The sequence below is a fragment of the Toxotes jaculatrix genome, chromosome 11, assembly GCF_017976425.1.
Source record: "Toxotes jaculatrix isolate fToxJac2 chromosome 11, fToxJac2.pri, whole genome shotgun sequence".
NCBI lineage: Eukaryota > Metazoa > Chordata > Actinopteri > Toxotidae > Toxotes > Toxotes jaculatrix.
The window spans coordinates 21711262-21729351 of record NC_054404.1 but is presented as its reverse complement, the minus strand read 5'-3'; the positions used below and the strand labels follow the sequence as shown (position 1 = coordinate 21729351).

At 41.0% G+C, this 18090-nt stretch overlaps 1 protein-coding gene across 1 annotated transcript in view; it reads left to right on the top strand.

Moving 5' to 3' along the window:
• Positions 1-638: 638 nt before the first annotated feature.
• b3gat2 (beta-1,3-glucuronyltransferase 2 (glucuronosyltransferase S)) overlaps positions 639-18090 on the top strand; it is a 38560-nt gene continuing 21108 nt past the window's right edge. Inside the window, exon 1 of the mRNA XM_041050081.1 lies at positions 639-1215. Coding sequence (XP_040906015.1) covers positions 682-1215 — 534 coding nt within the window. The 5' untranslated portion in view covers positions 639-681. The remainder of the gene's footprint in view (positions 1216-18090) is intronic.

Genomic DNA, 18090 nt, shown 5'->3' with positions numbered 1-18090 from the left:
CTCCCCTTCTCTCTCTCTCTCTCTCTCTCTCACACACACACACACACACACGCTCCCTCTCCCTCCTCTCGCTCTCTCTCCCCCTCTCTCTTCATTCTCTCTATGTCTCTCTCCCTCCCCAGGTTCTCTCCTCTATCCAGTCTCCCCTCCTCTGCTCTGCACCTGCTCCTCCCCTCCTGCCTTATTATCCTCAGACTCAGAGCAGCGCTCCGTCCTCGCCAAGTGATGCTCCTCGGCGGGGCGGCGCACATCGGTGGGTTATCACCGCCCGCTGCAAGGAGGACAGCTCCGGCTTGTTTTTCTCCTCTGGAAACACGCTCTAAATGACGGCCGAACATGGGAATTTAATGGGGTTTATGAGAGAGTGAGCTGGAGGAGGGCAGAACGACGAAGAAGCACTCAAGTCCCATCCGAGAAAAGAGAGCAAGGAGGAGGAGGAGGAGGGGGACGACGGGGAAACAGTCCCGTTGGGACGCGGGACGCAGCGGAAGGTTTTGTACGTTGCATAGTTTGAAATCTACTCAAGATGCTGCTTTTTGTTGTTTGGTTGTGAAGAATAAAATCACAGGATTTAAAGGACGGGGTTCCGGGGCTCCTGGAGTTGCGTTCGGTCGCTCGGTGCCTTTTCTGCTTGTGATGGAGTGAGTGACAGAGAGGGCGCACGGTAACTTCAGCCTCGCCATGAAATCAGTGTTTTTCAGCCGTTTCTTCATTCTGCTGCCCTGGGTCCTTATTGTCATCATCATGATCGATATCGACAGTAAGAGGACGATCCGGGCTCCAGCCGCCGGGCGGACCGGCAGAGCGCAGCGGGCGGCCCGGACCGGCGCACCGGGGGTCAGCGTCACCCAGAATCAATCTGCCCTGCCGGTTATCTACGCCATCACTCCGACTTACACTCGTCCGGTGCAGAAAGCGGAGCTGACCCGGCTGGCCCACGCCTTCCGCCAGGTGCCCCGGTTCCACTGGATCGTAGTGGAGGACTCTACAGCGCGCACGGAGCTGGTGGCGCGCTTCCTGGCCCGGTGCGGCGTGCCGTATACGCACCTGCATGTGTTCACACCCCGCAGGTTCAAGCGCGCTGGCATGCCACGCGCCACCGAACAGAGGAATGTGGCTCTCGCGTGGCTCCGGCAGCACCGGAGCAGGAGGGACCCCGGGGTGGTTTTTTTCGCTGACGACGACAACACGTACAGCCTGGAGCTGTTTGAAGAGGTAACCGGACATCTATCATGTCACCTGTGTTGTTACTGTCTGTCCTGTTCAGTCCCCATCACTGTCCATCTGGCCAAGAGCATCATGGGTATGAACTGACAAGATGTGGCATATAACACTGAGTGTGGCCTCCAGTATTTCTAACAGTAATTCTTAAAGTTTTGAGAGCTTTTAATTTTTTAAAATATATGATTTAGATTTTAGTTTGAAAACCATGAGGTGGACACATACACACATCTAACCCTAACCCCTGTGTACTACAGCAGGAATATTATCAGCAAAACTTTGACTACGTAAAATCAGCAAGAAGAAACAGCTCAGGCACTCTATAACACCCCCAATCCACACACATACACACACACGCACACACACACACACACACACACACACACACACACACACACACACACACACACACACCCCAATTCAATACACTCTGGGGATTTGCTCCTACAGCTTCACTCGGTCTGGTCCGACCATTAACTTATGCAATCCAACGCACTGCTGGGCTCTTTGATCCAACAGTATTGCATCATATCTTAATTGCTGATTATGTGTTTTGTGTGTAAAATGTTAAACGGCACAGTGACCATTAACTGTAGCAGTCAGATGAATTAAAAAGTACATGAAAATTGTACTAAGTTATGTAATATTTCCACAAACTCAGTTGCATAGGTCTTTGTCCCAAAGACGCAGAAAGCGTCACGTAGGAAGGTAATAGCGGTGAGAGTTTGATAGCATGTACTGCTTTAGCACCTTGATTCACAGCATCAGGACTATGAGGTAAAAGAGTCTACTTCCCTCATTTCTAACTGTGTTTTCACTGTGCTCTAACCACCGTGCTGCACAGGAAAAGTCATTGTTAGGCATTCCCCAAATGGGATCATTTCAAAGGAATTCAAACAGCAGCTTTTCATATTGATAGGATCCCTCTGGAACCCTGTTAAACACCCTGGGGAGGCTCCAGACCTTGTTTTGAGAACCGCTCGTTTCACCTGAAAGGCTGTTATTAAACCAATGTATTCCGGTAGTGTATCTGGTGAAATTATATGGACACTTGGTATTAAGGGAGCAAGCACTGAGAGAGTGGGAGTTGACTGAAGCCTAAAATGAGTGAGAGACTAAACAGGAGAAGAGTGAGAGGGAGATCTGACTGACAGAACCAGAGCATATAGGGATGGATGGCGCCCGCGATGGTGCTGGTGCATCTCACCAGCATCGCTGCCCAATTTTCTACTGATTCACTCGCCAGCACAGAATTAATGAGCAGCATTGTGTGTATGTGTGTGTGTGTGTGTGTGTGTGTGTGTGTGTGTGTGTGTGTGTGCGTGTGTGCGTGTGTGTGTGTAAGTGTATACTAGTGTGAGATTGATTGTTAGGTGTTGATAGCAATGCTGGTCTTTTTGAATCAAATGAACTGATTCAGTATTTTTACCATTTTCATGCTCTTAAATTACTTATCTGAATGTAAAAGCCTCTGAAGTTATACTGAAACTAATATGAGACACAGAAACTGTCTTCTGATATATAAATACTGACAAAAACATATCGACTATCTGTCGTCTGCAAATCTGAGCAGGGCATTAGGCTGGATGATACGCTAGTGTGGACCCAGTATATTGGCAAACTGATACCTGCATGTAACCCAAGTCTACGTCTGGGAGTTTGTTTATGTTATTGCACGTACATACTCGCTTTTCACATCACCGGTAACGATCAGTTGTCCATTATATTAAAGCTACACAACCGTGCTCCAATACACTGTGCTGTAGACATCCGGATAATGAAGAAAGACGTGACAGTAGCAGCGGCAGAAGCAACCAAACAATCCTCTCACTCTTATAAATGCACAAACACTCTTAAAGAATACTTCTCTGATTGCTGATTGCTGGCTTTGATTACTGCCATTCAAAGATAGCTGGCCCCAAATCAGAGTGCAAAACATTTTTATATGAATTAGCTGAGAACTCAACAGTGAATAATATAGAATAAATAAAAAAAGGAATATAGTTTATCTGATTGTAATTCTCAGTGAGGGATTTTGTGATAGATAAACAATGCTGGTGATCTTTAACAGATGTATTTGGTGATGAGCGCATTCAAAAACGTTGTGCTCTCCATTGTATACTTGAATTGCAGCATGTTGATTTGTGAAGCAGTTTCCACTTGTACTACTAAGGGCACGTTTACGTGAATGATGTTTGATGCACTTCATTTGAGCTCTGCAACTTTTACTTTCATCTGGTTTCTCAGGCTGTGTGAGAACAAAGCCTTATGAATGAAAAGCTGTCTTCTGAGAGAAGTCTGGTTCGTTAACAGAGACACATGAGGGGTTTAGAGCTGTAACTAATGATTATTTTCACTCTCATTTGATTTTACGATTACTTCCTCAATCAATCAGTTATTTGAATTATTTGTTTGGCTTATAAAATGTCAGAAAATCGGTCTTAATGCTCTTCACAATTTCCTAAAGCGCATTGTGAAGTCCTAAGCTTGCTTGTTTTGTCCAGCCAAGAGTCCAAGAGGGAAAAACAGTGAATCCTCACATTTGAGATGCTGGAAACAGAGAAATTCCAGTTACACCAAAATCTGGTAAAAACAAAACAAAAAAACAAAAATAAAACAAAAATAAATAAATAAATAAATAAATGAATGAATGTCTGTTCAATCTAAATGAAGCAAAGTTCAGTTTAGTTTAAAGAAATCCAACTTTAACCAGAATCATGTGCTGACTTCAGATCATTATTCCCTCCATTGCATCTCTGAATGCAACGCCAGGGTCAAAAAAAAAAAAAAAAAAAAAACACCTCACGATAGTGAACTCAGTGTACTGGAGCTGAGTCTGACTCTGACACAGAGTCTCAGTGTTCGATTCCATGGGGTTCAGTGTTAAGAGCATCTGTTTGATTTGTTGATAGCACACTGTCTTCTCTCTGTCCTCCTGCCTATTTTATTACCCAGCTCCTCTGTGCAGGTAATGGCCTGTCATAGAGAGATAATAGGCTGTCATACGGCAGTAATAACCTGCAGAAACTGTCTGCAGGCTTTAGACTGATGGCAGTAACTGTACTTATAGAGGGTGGCAGATTCATATTAGAAACTCATATCATTTTAAGAAGAAAAATGACTGAGGTAACATTCAAGAAACTAAAATATTATTTCATCTTGACCCCTTTTGAATACATTTCTTGTGGTAATCCACTGTGGGTTTTTAATGCGATGCCTGTAATGGTTCTGTGAAAATATGCTTTAAAGGGACAGGTTTAAAATACCACACGGCCATCTGTACACAGCAGGACTGATGAGTCTCCATACTGGCCATGATGCTGTACCTTCGTGACTACAAAAAAAAAAAAGTCCTTGTCACAGCCCTTGGTGCTGCAGTTACACTGATTAAAATAAAAAAAGGTGAATCAGGAAGTAGACGTTCATTTAAACATTATAGTTTGAAGTAAATATCATTTTTCATTGCGTGAGTCTGGGTAAGAGAGGTAATTGTAATATGGAGGCATGCACATCTTCCTTAGAAGTTCCTTACAGCTGGGGTATGCTACAATGGAATTATGTAACTGATAATTCATATGCATGTTTAGACATGAGCATAGGTACGACTCATGACTGGTAATGTTTAGGGTTAGAAAGACGCTTTCGATTTAAGGAGTGAAAAGAAAAAAAATTCCATTCAATATTTTGTCAGTCTGTTAGCTACTGTGGAGCAAAAAGCAAGGCTTATCTGACCTGCCGCTGCCCAATTAACAAACAAGGAACTCCAGCTGGAACAAAATCAGCCCCATTCTTGACTCTAGGTTGTTGATTACATGAGAGTAGCTGCCCGAGCTGTTTTGCTCCTAGAGTGGGCCACAAACTACCGCAGAGTAATGAGCAAAATGTGTTACAACCACCCCCTGCTTCCTCCTCTTATGAAAAAAACATTGGTACGTAGCAAATGTTTAACAAGACTCCCTGCGTTTCCCTTACTCTCTGGCAGTTAGAGTTAGAGGGAGAAATCAGGTGGAAAGGCATTTAGCATTACGACAAGAGTTAAGGGGAGTATTCTCTGTTTCCGCACATTAGTCAGATCTCAGTTTGACATGGTTTATTATGCACGTGACACATTATGGCTGAGTCCCCCCCACCCCTCCTCCCCAGCAGTCAGAGTGTCAGAAAATGCAAGACTGCTTATTTAATGCCACCCCCATCCCCTCGCCATGATTGGCCCTGAACACACACACGGCTTTCTGATGGGTTCTTAAGGTGACTTTGCATTTTTGCCCTCAAGAGTCAATGTGCTGCCATCACAGGGAGCACCCTCACTCAAGGTCGCATTAACATGGTGTTTATGTGGTCTGAATGATACAGGTTTCTGTTTCACCTTTAAATTGGACTGATTTCACTGAAAAAAAAATCCCAATGAGAATTTTTTTTTTCCAGAGATCTTCTTGTAAGGACAGACAAGCTTGTTAAACAACTGATGTTAACATCAGTGGACAGTAAAACTCAGTTTATACACAGAATAAGGGAATTGTTATAGGGTTAGGAATTCCCTAAGCCAGAGTGAATGAGGCACCATATTTTGGTTAAATATCTCAGCACTGTGGAAGGGTTCTTGTGGTTGAGGAGAAAATTAAGGTTGATTTTCCATTGGCAGACTAGTAACAAAAAAAGTAGCTTCCCGAAGCTCAATCAGCAGATTCTTGTTTGTTCAAGGTAGAGTAATATTTGTTAGAAACAAAATATTGTTATCACTCAATTCATAGATTCGGATTATTACAACTTGGTTCTTGTTCTGGTTGCTTTGGTTGTGATTTTTCTGGGTAATGTTAAAACAATCAAGTTAATTTTTGAGATCTGGGAACAGGTCAGCATCTATAAAAAGATTTCACACAGGCCAAGAATTAGGAATGTTAAAACCAAAACTGTCTGTCTGGGTAACATCATTACAAAGCCATTATGATGAAGCCTTTTTTTCATCCTGTTTCTTTTGTTTATTGGGGGTCATTTTAATTTCTGTTTCTTTGGTCTGAATGAGCAGACAGCCACATACCTGGCTCTGTCCGGTTTGTTGTGATCGACAGACAAAGACTTTGTGATGAAAAGTGGAATGAATTAAAACAAACTGAATAATAATAATAAGAACAGACTTTAGAAAAAGGACACTTTGGACTAAAAGCTGCTGGGGTTAAATAAAATGGCCAGCAATGTGAAGAAAAAGGATTTTACAATTACTATACAATTACTTTGGTGGTTTTCATAACCAATAGAAATTATGGTCAAAGCTACAAAATAAGATCTAAGTTGTAACACTCCTGAGTTATCCTGTAAAATTACACTTTAAACTCCTCTTTGTTGATGTATAAATAGTTGAGTATTCACCAATAAGTCCATTACTGGGCCCATACCTCTGTCTGTTTTGGGGCAGTCTCCCAGTGGAGGAAGCCATTCAGAGTTACTTGCATAATAAGCAATCAATAAAATTAAGCAGTGCTTTTTTTCTCCCCCTCTTCATTCCTGAAAAGCTGACGCTGGGGACTGAGGGTTTTTCAGCTGACGGCAGCATGGCAGAGCTGTTTGATTCAGCTGCAGCAGCCTGTCAGCCAGGCAAAAGTTTCGTCAGACCTTTTTTGAATAATTGAACTCCCCGGCCCTGAGAGCTCCACAGCAGTCACAGCGACTATTTTATGGAGCAGGTACAGTGGCAAATGTTCTGTGCTGAAGTGTGACTCAGGCACATCTCTCTCAAACGGTGCCACACTGGGTCTAGTGTTCATTTATTAGTTCTGATGCGGTGTGATGGCTTCTCAGATTGTGTAGAGGTGGAAATTCACTGCTGTGCTGAAACGCAGCAAAGAGCTTTAAATTTTTCAGGCGTCTCAGAAACTTCAATGTGTGCTCACAATTAATTTCTTTGATAATGTATGTTTGAAATTAATTTGACTTTTTAATTATACTTTCATAGTGTTCGAATTTCCTTCTTTCATATGTTATACAATTATATATCCCACTGGGGAGTCAGCTGGTATTTGGGACTTGGCTAAGAGACTTTCTATTTTTAGAGGAAATGGTCCAAAGACACACACATGCAGGCATTTAGGATATATTTGATCAAGTGTCCAAGCAGCAGACTCCATGCCTGCAGAGAATCATGGGGCCATGGGGAGGTGGCACAAAGAGAAACTAGTAGGATAAAGGAACCAGAGCGAAATAAGCAATTCAATTTCCTCAAACCCCTATGAGCAATTATCATAATTACATAGTGTAGTGGGAGAAGCGAGGGTTGGAGGGGGGGGGTGTAATGTCAGTGAAGCGAAGCAGAAAGGAGACGAACTTAGCTGAGAGAAAATGTCCATGCTCAGGTCGGTGGGAGGATAAGGATGGAGGAGAGAGGAAGGTGACAGAAAGGGTGAGGGCTTTTAAGGGCCAATGTAAATGTAAAAGAGGTGTTATGCACCAGCTCTCTGCTTATTTCTCTGCCTTTTTTTATTTTGTCTGAATTGGCAGCTTGACTACACACCCTCCCTATGCTCTCTGCTCCCTCATCAAATCTCCTCTTTTTCCCCCTTGTTCACCACTGTGTGTAACAGTGACTGGGATACATTTATGTTAAACTGAAGCCGACATTCACTGAGGCTGTTTTATTAAAATAAAATTGACACATTCTGTCTTCGGGGCTTGTCAAAGGCCATGCATGCAAAACTCACTCTCAGTCCATAGAGGAGGTTCTGTAGCATCTCTGAAATTTTGAAACCTGCAAACTCAGTTTTTTTTTTTCATTGATTCTGGCAGGCAGATGAGAGAGGATGAGATCTTTTTTTAGAACATGGAGCTGGGCTTTCTGTCATGGGGTGATTATCAGTGATGTTGTAGTAATAGTGGAGGCTTGTAATCTCCTTGTAGTTGGTGAATATTGCGGACATCTGTGAAAATCCACCTAATAAACACAAGGCTGGTTGAACTTATGAACTACTGGTGCAACTGGCTCCTGGTGTACAATTATTAATATATTAGCTGTTGTCTTCTGCCATGATGTAGTTCCACCATGCAATCCTGCCCTTAAAACCATAAATCATAACTTTTACATTTCTGTAGATGTTAAGTCAGTAAACTGACTCCTGCTGCTGGTTCTTATGCTAAGCTAAGTTAGCATGTCCACACTCTCTATCGCCACTCTGTGATTTCGACTTAGACAAAACCACAGTATTTTATCATAAAGAAAAATTGTATTGTAAATATACTGTATACAGTAATATACACGTGCATGTACAGTATATTCACACAGACACGTAGTTCCCCAGCTGGAAAGAAGCACTGTGACATTACATTTGTGTGCAGGTTTGTGGTTATTCTCACAGAAATGACACAATTTAATACTCACACAGAAAACCACACACACATATACACACACTCAACATGCATGCACCTTCATCTCTTTAATTTATTTTTTTCCACATAAACCCATAAAGCATTCAACCTGCACACGTATCATGCACCATTGAATCACAGTTTCATAGCCCATCCCCAGCCTCTCTAATTTGATTCATTCATTTTCTCCCAGCTCATTTCTTCCCTCCCTTTCTCCAATTGCCTGTGCCATGCGTATTAATAACACACAGATAAAAATACGCTTGATTAAAATCACACCCGGCCCAGCCACCCGAACACTCGTCCCAGTGCGCAAACAACACAATGACGGCTCTTTCCCCGGGGCAAGAGGCAGGAAACGAGAACATCCATAATGGATTTCATATACTTCATCATTAAGAGTCTTTGTGTGTACACACAATTCACATCTCACCTATTTGTTTGCAGGGAAGGGAGTCAGAGTTGATTACCCAACTGAGCCGCAGTGCTCCCAGACAGAGTGTCCTGGCTGCGAGTCAAATGAAATGTGATTCCTCTCAGCACTGTATTTTTCACCCCCAGCCTTTCTTTTGTTTACTTGTAAATAGCATACGTTTACTGACTGAGCTGCTGGTGCTATAATTTGTCAGGACTTACAGGTTGTCGTGCACTCAGCTGCATCTGAAATTATTTTTCATGTGTGGGAAAGACAAACGATTTGTTACCTCAGTGCAGTGCCTACCCTCTGGTGAAGATATCCATATTGATAATGAGACAAAAGCTTTCTTAACACATGACAGTGTCTGCCGGTGGCTCCCAACTACACAACTTAAACTGATGTACAGTACAGAACAAAGGCCTTTACAGATCCATCAGAGGAGCACAGAGATTGTGGAGAGTCAGAGCAGTTTGTGCTGCCATCAGGGCTTTTCAGAAGAAGTCGAAGAATGAAATAACATTAACCTGTACTCATCTTTTATTCATTGCAGCACCATATCTACAATATTTTTTATGCATGGCTTTATTTTACCCACTTTACACAGGTGTACTGCATTGCAGACCTGCAGACTTGAGTCACATCCCTTGGACTGTCGTCAGTCTGAAGTCACAAATCCGGTGACTGTGGACACGACAAAATTATCAAAAAACATTTACATTTACATTACAGTTACTCATTAGGGAGGTGCTTACATCCAGAGCAACTCACAAATGAGGATGAACTTCAGTACGGTGGGAGACCTTTGACTAAGCACTAAGTAGCACTGAATCTGTTCAATAAGACAAAATGCAAGATCAGTTATGGTAGTGCACAGTAAGTGCAAACTAAGTGTGCCATGGTGTAAGGGTGTTAGAAGAAGAGATGAATGCTCTTGGAAGAGATTAGGCTTCAAGAAATTTTTGAACATAGGTGCTCTGAGTATCTTGGTAGCTTGTTCCACCATCAGGGAACCACAAATGAGAATAGTCTGGACTGAGATGCAGGGATGGCAATATCAGATTAGTTGTCAGTTGCTGAGAAGGAGTTTAAGCCTGTATTACTCAGTTCAAGTTGATGGCTACAGACCCAGAAGTCACTGTGTAGACAAGCATCAGTGACTTGAATTTGATTCGGGCAGCCCTGGATAGCCAGTGTAGGTCATTGAGCAGCTGAGTGACATGTGCTCTTTTAGGTTGATTGAAAGGCAGCTGTGAGGGTTTCACTGTGCTCCCATGCTGGGAGACGGCATGGCCGTAGTTGAGGTGAGAGATAACCATGGCTTGTGCCAAGCATTGGGTGGCATACTAAGTCAGGTAAGGTGATTCTTTTATGTTGTATTATGCAAAGCGGCTCGACCAGGCGACAGACCAGGTTTCTCGCAATGTTGGTTGGAGTGAGAGATGAAGAGGCAAATTTTTATGATATCGTGATGAATAGACTGATTGATGGGGATGACTGAGAGTTCAGTCTTGGAGAGTTTTGGTTGAAGCTTCATCCATATAGATATGTCTGACAGACAAGCCAAGATCCATGCAGATGCCTGTGGAGCCATCTTCCAGGAATGACACATCTAATCAGGTATTGTCTGCATAGCAGTGATATGAGAAGCCATGTGAGTGGGTATTCAAGGAGGTGGTATACTGCAAAGAGAAGGGGCCCCAGCACTGAGCCTTGGGGAACCCCTGTGGAGAGGCGATGGGATATGGACGTTTGCCTGTGCCATGACATACTGCAAGTGAGGTGAGCCACCCCAGGACTAAGTCAGGAGTTTTGATACCTCGTTTTCAGTGAGAATGGTCATGCTACATGTTTGGCTTACAGGTCCCCTGCCCTCAGTGAGAGGGCTGCCCATAGAGAGAGACAGAAAAACTCATATATATATATATATATATATATATATATATATATATATATATATATATATATATATATATATATATATATATATATATATATATATATAGTAGCATTGCCCTTAAAGAAAGCTCCAGTTCAGCTCAATTCATATACAATACTGGGATCCCCAGGCAGAATTTTACATACAGTATATTCATGTGAAATTGTTTTGATCTCCAATAAGGAAATTATTTGTTTTACAACAGTAACCAATGAACTAAGATTTAAATATACAGATGCTTCATAGACAACAGAAATGATACTAAATATGTGGATCCACAGAATTTGTAGAACCTGAGTAGAGGTGCTTTCTTCTGGTGTTGTGGCAGCTCTCAACTAGAAAAACAAACAAAAAAAAAAAAAACCAAAACAACACTTCATCTTCACAAAAACCCACTGTGTGCTCTCACAGCAACATTTACTATTTTTCTTCCCTAGTTCAGTCCCTGTGGGGAAGCTGTAGAGTTTGTTCATGATGACAAACCTGATCATAAGGGTGAGCTCTGTTGTCTGTGGCTTTCTGAGGGAGTTGTTTGTTTTCTCAGATATAGACTGGATTACTTTGGACTGTAGGAAAAACATGAAGGATACCTTGCTCTTGCTGTGTAGTGACACAGTACAAGACTGAGATTGTGCGTGACTGGTGTGAGCTTATATTTTTGTTGTTACAGAAAGTTTATTTATGTAAATAATCACTTTACAATCAGTATATATAAAAGTTGTGATTCTTTGTTTGTATATGTGTATTCTTCCTTTAAAAAGCTTACTTTTATCAGTTTGCTATCTGCTGCGATAAATACACGATATTGATTTCATCGAGCTGTATGCCAGTCTAAAAAGATGGGGCTTGTGCTTTCCTGTGTACTGTAACAACTATTTGTACTATAAATATGAAATTTCACTCAATATCCAGTGAAAAATAAGCATTAAAAACTATTTACGTACAAGCATGCGCACACATACACACACACATACACACACACACATACATACACACATTTCCCAAAATAGAAGACTCTCTGTACAGAGGATTACATTCGAGGTTGTATTGATTTTTTTCTTCTTCAATTCCAGACTTTCCCAAAATTGTTGCAGTGTTGAAAGTCTGTTGTTCAGATTCTGTAAACCTAAATAGGACTTCAACACAATACAATCTTTTCTCAGATAAAGGAACAATATCTCCAACAATAAGAACTTAAAGTAGGAATAACTCTTTTCAAATTGCAAGAAGTGTTTTAAATTGGTTTTGTTGGCAGTAAAAAGCATGAGATGATTGTAAAATCAATGAATAAAAGAGAGAGTGAGCTCCTGGTTTACTCCAGAATTGGCAGTAAAGAGAGCCTGGACATCAGCCAGGAGCAGAGAAACCAAACCACTGGTTAGCATTTAGGTGTTAAAGTATTGAATGTACAGCTGCAGAAAGAGCTGCCAAGTCAGGATACTGCAGAACTTATTAACAACTTCTCAGAGCAGCTTAATTCTGGAAAGCAAATTCAATAAATCTTCCCTCCCTGTATGAAGTCTGACAGCTGTTTACCATTATTTCAGAATGATCTGTGATCACACAGCGACTGTCCTGAAAATAGCTCTCTTCAGTCATTCACTTCTGATGTTGTACTTAAAGCAACAAACCACAGACGTTCTTTTGTCGTTCTGCACCAATCATCATGAAATATATTACATTTATTATCAATCTTTCCATACCATCTTGCAGAGTGACTCCTCTGCATAAAGATATGGAAATGACTGTGAGCTATTTTCTAAGCTGCCTTTCAGGAGACAAGTTTCCATCCAACTGCAGCACAAATTTACACTACCATTATGCAAATATTAGGAGTTTGCTCATCAAGATAAACAGCTGGTGGCATTAGTTCTCCAATCAGGTGCCATTAAACCACTGCAGAAGTGGAAGTGCAACAAGACAACATGATCAAAAATGCAGAAGATGTGATGGAAATGTGGCATTTCTGTTTGTTTCATGAATTTAGGAATGTAACAGTCTCAGACCTGACGCTTTTTTTGTCTCTTCAACAAACATTTAACACTAGAACCATCACCAGGTAAAACTGACCCGTGGCTGTTTCAATCGTATGTGTCGATAAAACATGAAAGCACCCCAGTGTTTGACTTTTCCTATCTCTCACCCCCTGTTGTTAAAAATATTCAAGATAAAACCAGAGTTCATCAAGTTGCTTGAAATGTATAAATGCCTAAAACGATCCTTTAATGCAATGCAGTACACTCTTAACTTAAAACTCAGAGACATAGATTGTGGTCACTTGCATATGCATATGTTCTGACAGGGCCACAGAATATAAATATAATAGCATCTGGCTCAGTGAGAAGTGTACATTTAAATACCTGCAACAGACAGTTGGCTGTTTTCTGTGAGCTGAAGGATTATTGAAGCACTTTTTCCTCTGTATTACCTGGATGTCATTTATAGACCTGCTACTGCCTCCACTTTTACCATTCAGCTCTTTGTTCCATACTGGAGATAATTACAATACTCATAACTATATGCAGATGTAATAACCATTTATACAAAAAGCCCTTGTCTGAAAATTGCCATCTAATGTCTCTTTTATGCTATGCTGAAACTTTGGTGTGTGCTAAACTTAGCCCCATACTGAACTCGTTGATGCTTCTTAAACTCTGTACCAGACCTGATTAAGGAAAGGCCCGTTTTACCATCAACAATCTGCTCTTTTTGAACAATCTGAAAATCCACATATAAATCAAAACACTAACTCTCCTAAAGCTTCAAACCAGTACCTGGCTTTAACAGAGTCTTCGTTCTGTTTATTATTCTCTTTGTGTCTGTTCTTGTAACATTATTTGATTTATTTTTCATTGTACCTGCCAACAAAGCAGCGCTGTATAAAAGCATGTACTATATGCTCAGCCAACCTTCCTGTATAAATAAAGGTATAACCAGAAGTTTGTCCTGCAAACTTTTCCAGTGCCAGCGGTAATCTGCAGATGGTGGCACGAAAATCAGCATGTGCTGAGGTAGTCACCACCGGGCAGAATAATGTACCATCTGCTGAAACACTGTCACCCCAAAGCTTTGTCTGGCTCCCAGCAAACATTTTGACATTGAGTCGTTGTTGATAAGACAGCCTGCACCCACTTTCAAAATAAAAATTGAGACATCTGTAGTCAGTGACTTCCTGCAACAGGACCTAATGCAATATCCATCTGACTTTAGTTTAAAACTGTCTAAAAAGCTGATTTAATATAAATTTTTATCATCCTATAATATCATGTTATTAAAAGTTTTCTGAAACTGACGCTGAACATGAAACACCTCCTGATCATCACTGTCTGTCAAATGCTCGCTCTACATGCTGAAGCATTTTAATGTGACTTTTTAAACTCAGATCCTATAACAGGAACAGGATCTTGGTGCTTCTCAGAGTGATTGTGAGTCCAGTGACATCCTGGATAACTACATAGCCTGAACACAGTCCACTTATGATGGATAAATTAAAGCTATAAAGACAATAAGAGGGAAAGCAGTAAAATACACAGCTGTTGATGTAGCCTTGTTCTGCCAGCCCACAGTTTTTATCTCACTTATCTAATGCAATTTGGAAAGGCACAACAGGCAGATGTCATTTTAACTAGGCTGTGGAATGGATTATTGACATCTTACTATAGCACCACGAACCCTGCATCTGATTGGTTGATTGCACAACTGACTGAGCTGCCACTGCTCCTGATTTTCAGCTAGAGAAACAGCAGCAAATGTGAAAATAATTTGTTTTAAACCACCAGCACCAGCTTTTGAATGTATCTGAGGCAAATATGACAATTGTAATTGTAGAATTCTAAATTTTTTAACTATAACACTGAATTTAAAGCTGCACTAATCAGATTTTTATATAACCAGTAGCTCAAATGACTGTGTAACGTGAAGGGTGTCGCTCATAGTGTCTTACCCAAAGATAATTATCATCCAACTCCACAGTTCACCCCAGCTCTAACTTTTAGCGTCTTTCAGCTCATTGTTTTGGTTTTTGGCAAACGAGCTCTGATAAAACTACTGTACAGGGCCTGCTCAGCACAAACAAAGTTAGCAACTACCTGGTGAAGATAGTTGAGCATTTAGCAGCTAAAGAGCCTGACATGTACCTCGGGAGTTGGTAGAGACCAAAACAGAGCAAAAAGGAGAGTGAATACTGGGCACACACTGTCAAATGTGTGCGACTGCTGAAGCGCACCCATGTAGCTGATCAGTGTGGCTTTAATTTGTTGTTTCATGACACTCAGGAGTTTTGAGAGGCAGTGAGTCTGTACATCATCTTAACGTTGCCTGTAGCTCTCTGATTGATCCAACACAATTACTGACTGAGCTGGGTTGATTGACAGATGATGCACAACTTCAGCGTGTTCAGCCAGAACATTTATACTGAACAAATGTGCAACATTGCTTATGAATGAGCAACTAACATAACCAAGAATTGTTTATGACATTTGCCATTAATAGTCATTTGGAGAATGATGACACTTTCAGTGCACAGTTAATGTTAGCATTTACCAGGAAAACATGAATATGTCATGCCATGTTTTATTATTAGACACAAACAGTATAATGTAATCCAAACATTACAGCCAAACATTTGTAATGTGTTAGAATTACATATACTGTCGTGGTTAATTGACTCTGATCATAGATGTCAGATGCTCAGATTATTAATTTTGACCTTGGTATTTGTAGCTTTTTTTTTCTAACTTGCATCTTGTTTCATGTAAGTTAGAGAAACGTTACAGTTTGGTGGTCTTAGTTAAAAACACTGAGAGAAAATCCTCTGGTCTTTAAGGAGGTTTTCATATAGAGATGAGGCAATAATTTCATCTGGGGGACATGACCTTTCTAGAGGATATAAACAAGCATTCGTGTATTTTCTTCACTGCAGAGAAAAATATACATATTGACTTGGATGATGCCTGAGAAAATTGCAAGATGCTTATAAAAACAATGATAATGCAGTTTGACAGTGCTTGAAAATTACTTCAATTTAATTTGTGAAAACCTCAGCGAACGCTGAACACTGAAATGCTAAAGACAACAGAGACAGATATTACTTACTAGAGTATTCATGTGAGAAATTAGATGTATTTTCAGCATTTTGTGGTGTAAATTTGGCCTCTAAATGGGGGCTAAATAGGAAAAAAAAAAAAAAACCCAAAGCCAAAATCAAACGGTTTTCAAAGTGATAAAGACTGGGCTCCCTGTAAGTCCAGACAGAGTTTCTGAAGATGTTTGCATATCCATAAACTCTGTTTCCATTTTAACTCTCTCTAATAATGTGTCAAACTGAACTGAGCTTCGAGGCGCAGCATTCAAACCTGGGGATCATTAGCAGTCAAACTAGGATTTAATCGCCAAGCCGAAATAAAAACTGTACTCCAGGAGTGATCTGGGAACAACCAACATACAGACTCAGCCTCTCTTTCTTTCTCTTTCACTCATTTTCTTTTCATCTGTGTTTTCACAAACCAGAGGAGCCGGAGTCTTTGAAAAATGACCTGAGAGAGAAAGGCAGACAGCAGCGAAAGAAGAGCGAGGGGGAAGGGTTTTAGCGTCACACAGGCAAACTCAAGGGGCCACGGTATTAACGGGGAAAGGGCTTCAAAGCTCCCGGTGTCGTTCAGGGACTCCGGTAGGAGAGAGGTGTTAGGGTGCAGGGGCAGGAGAGATGGGAAGAAGAAGAAGGAGAGAGATGAAAGGGAAGAAAGAGGTGAAGGAAAGGAGAAGATGCTCACGGTTGTGAGTTTAGACGCTAACTAACTGTTAATTTTATCCATCTCCCTTCATCCTGTAAAATTGAAAGTCACTGCACGTCATGTTATTCATTGGAAGATGAATAAGTTACAGTTATCATCTCTGACAGTCTGATATAAATAAAAGTCAGTTTCCTGTTCTTTATCTCATTGCTGTAACACAACAGGGATTCAGCCTATTTCCATCTCATGAAAGCTTTTACATTTGCTGGTCAAAACTCCTCTTTGGTCTGGTACATAGGGAGTGATGTGTTTTATATTTAGAGGATGTCTGGAATTTTAAAAAGGGAGCAGATAGTTAGCGGGAGCAGTAAGCGGTTAGCATAAAGGAATCATTCACATTTTGGGAAACACATTCTTTCACTTTCTCTCAGAGGATGAGATGAAAAGATTAACACCAGCCTCACGTCTGTGTGTTAACCACAGAGATGGAGGTAGGATGTGTTTGGGAGGGGGGGGGGGCAGAATAAAAAGCACCCAGGACAGTATTTCCTGGTTGCCAGATTTAGTGTCACTGTGACTGTACAGACACTAAAATACTTATGAATAGCTGGTGCAACACTGTTCCGGCTCAAAGCAAAGACAGGAGATTGATATTGTTCCTGTCATCTCGGTCTCAGAGATGAAAAATGAAAACACGCATTCAAGAGACACGTTTTGTCACATGGCCTTTGCAAGCCTGTCACAAGGCCTGAAGACAGAATGTGTCAATTTTATTTTAATAAAGCGAACGTCAGCTTCTGTTTAACGTAAACGTAGTGTGACGTCAAACTGCCAATTCAGAAAGGAAAGGCAGTGGAAATTTTTAGGCTGTCTAAGGCTGTCTTCTGGCTGTCCTCTGTCTCTTAATGTCGTCCCAGACTGTCTCCATGATGTTGAGAGCAGGGCTCTGTGGGGGGTCAGACCATCTGTTGCAGGACTCCTTGGTCTTCATTTTGCTCAAGTGCGGCCTGGTGATGTGGCCTGAAAAATAACCTGACATTATTTTTAGCCCATAATGCTAATATAACGATGTGTATCTTGATATTTCGAAGTCTCCCTTAAAGCACATTATAATCGCTCCATTTAACAATCACAGTGTGATGATTCTAGATGCAACATATCTGTCTGCATTAAAACATTGTTCATTCACACATATTCATGAGTGGTTTTAAACCATTGGAGCAGTTTTAAACTTGCATGCAAAAATCACAACCAAGTTATATTTAACTACCAGGATTCATTCAAACCAGACACTGCACACATTTGTTTTTAACAGCTGTTAAATGAAAATAAACAATGGCACGATGTGATGAAGGCCTACATACTGTCACCCAAAGACTCGACAAAAGCAGAGCTCAAAGCAACAAAAATGTGCCTTCAACAGGAAAAAC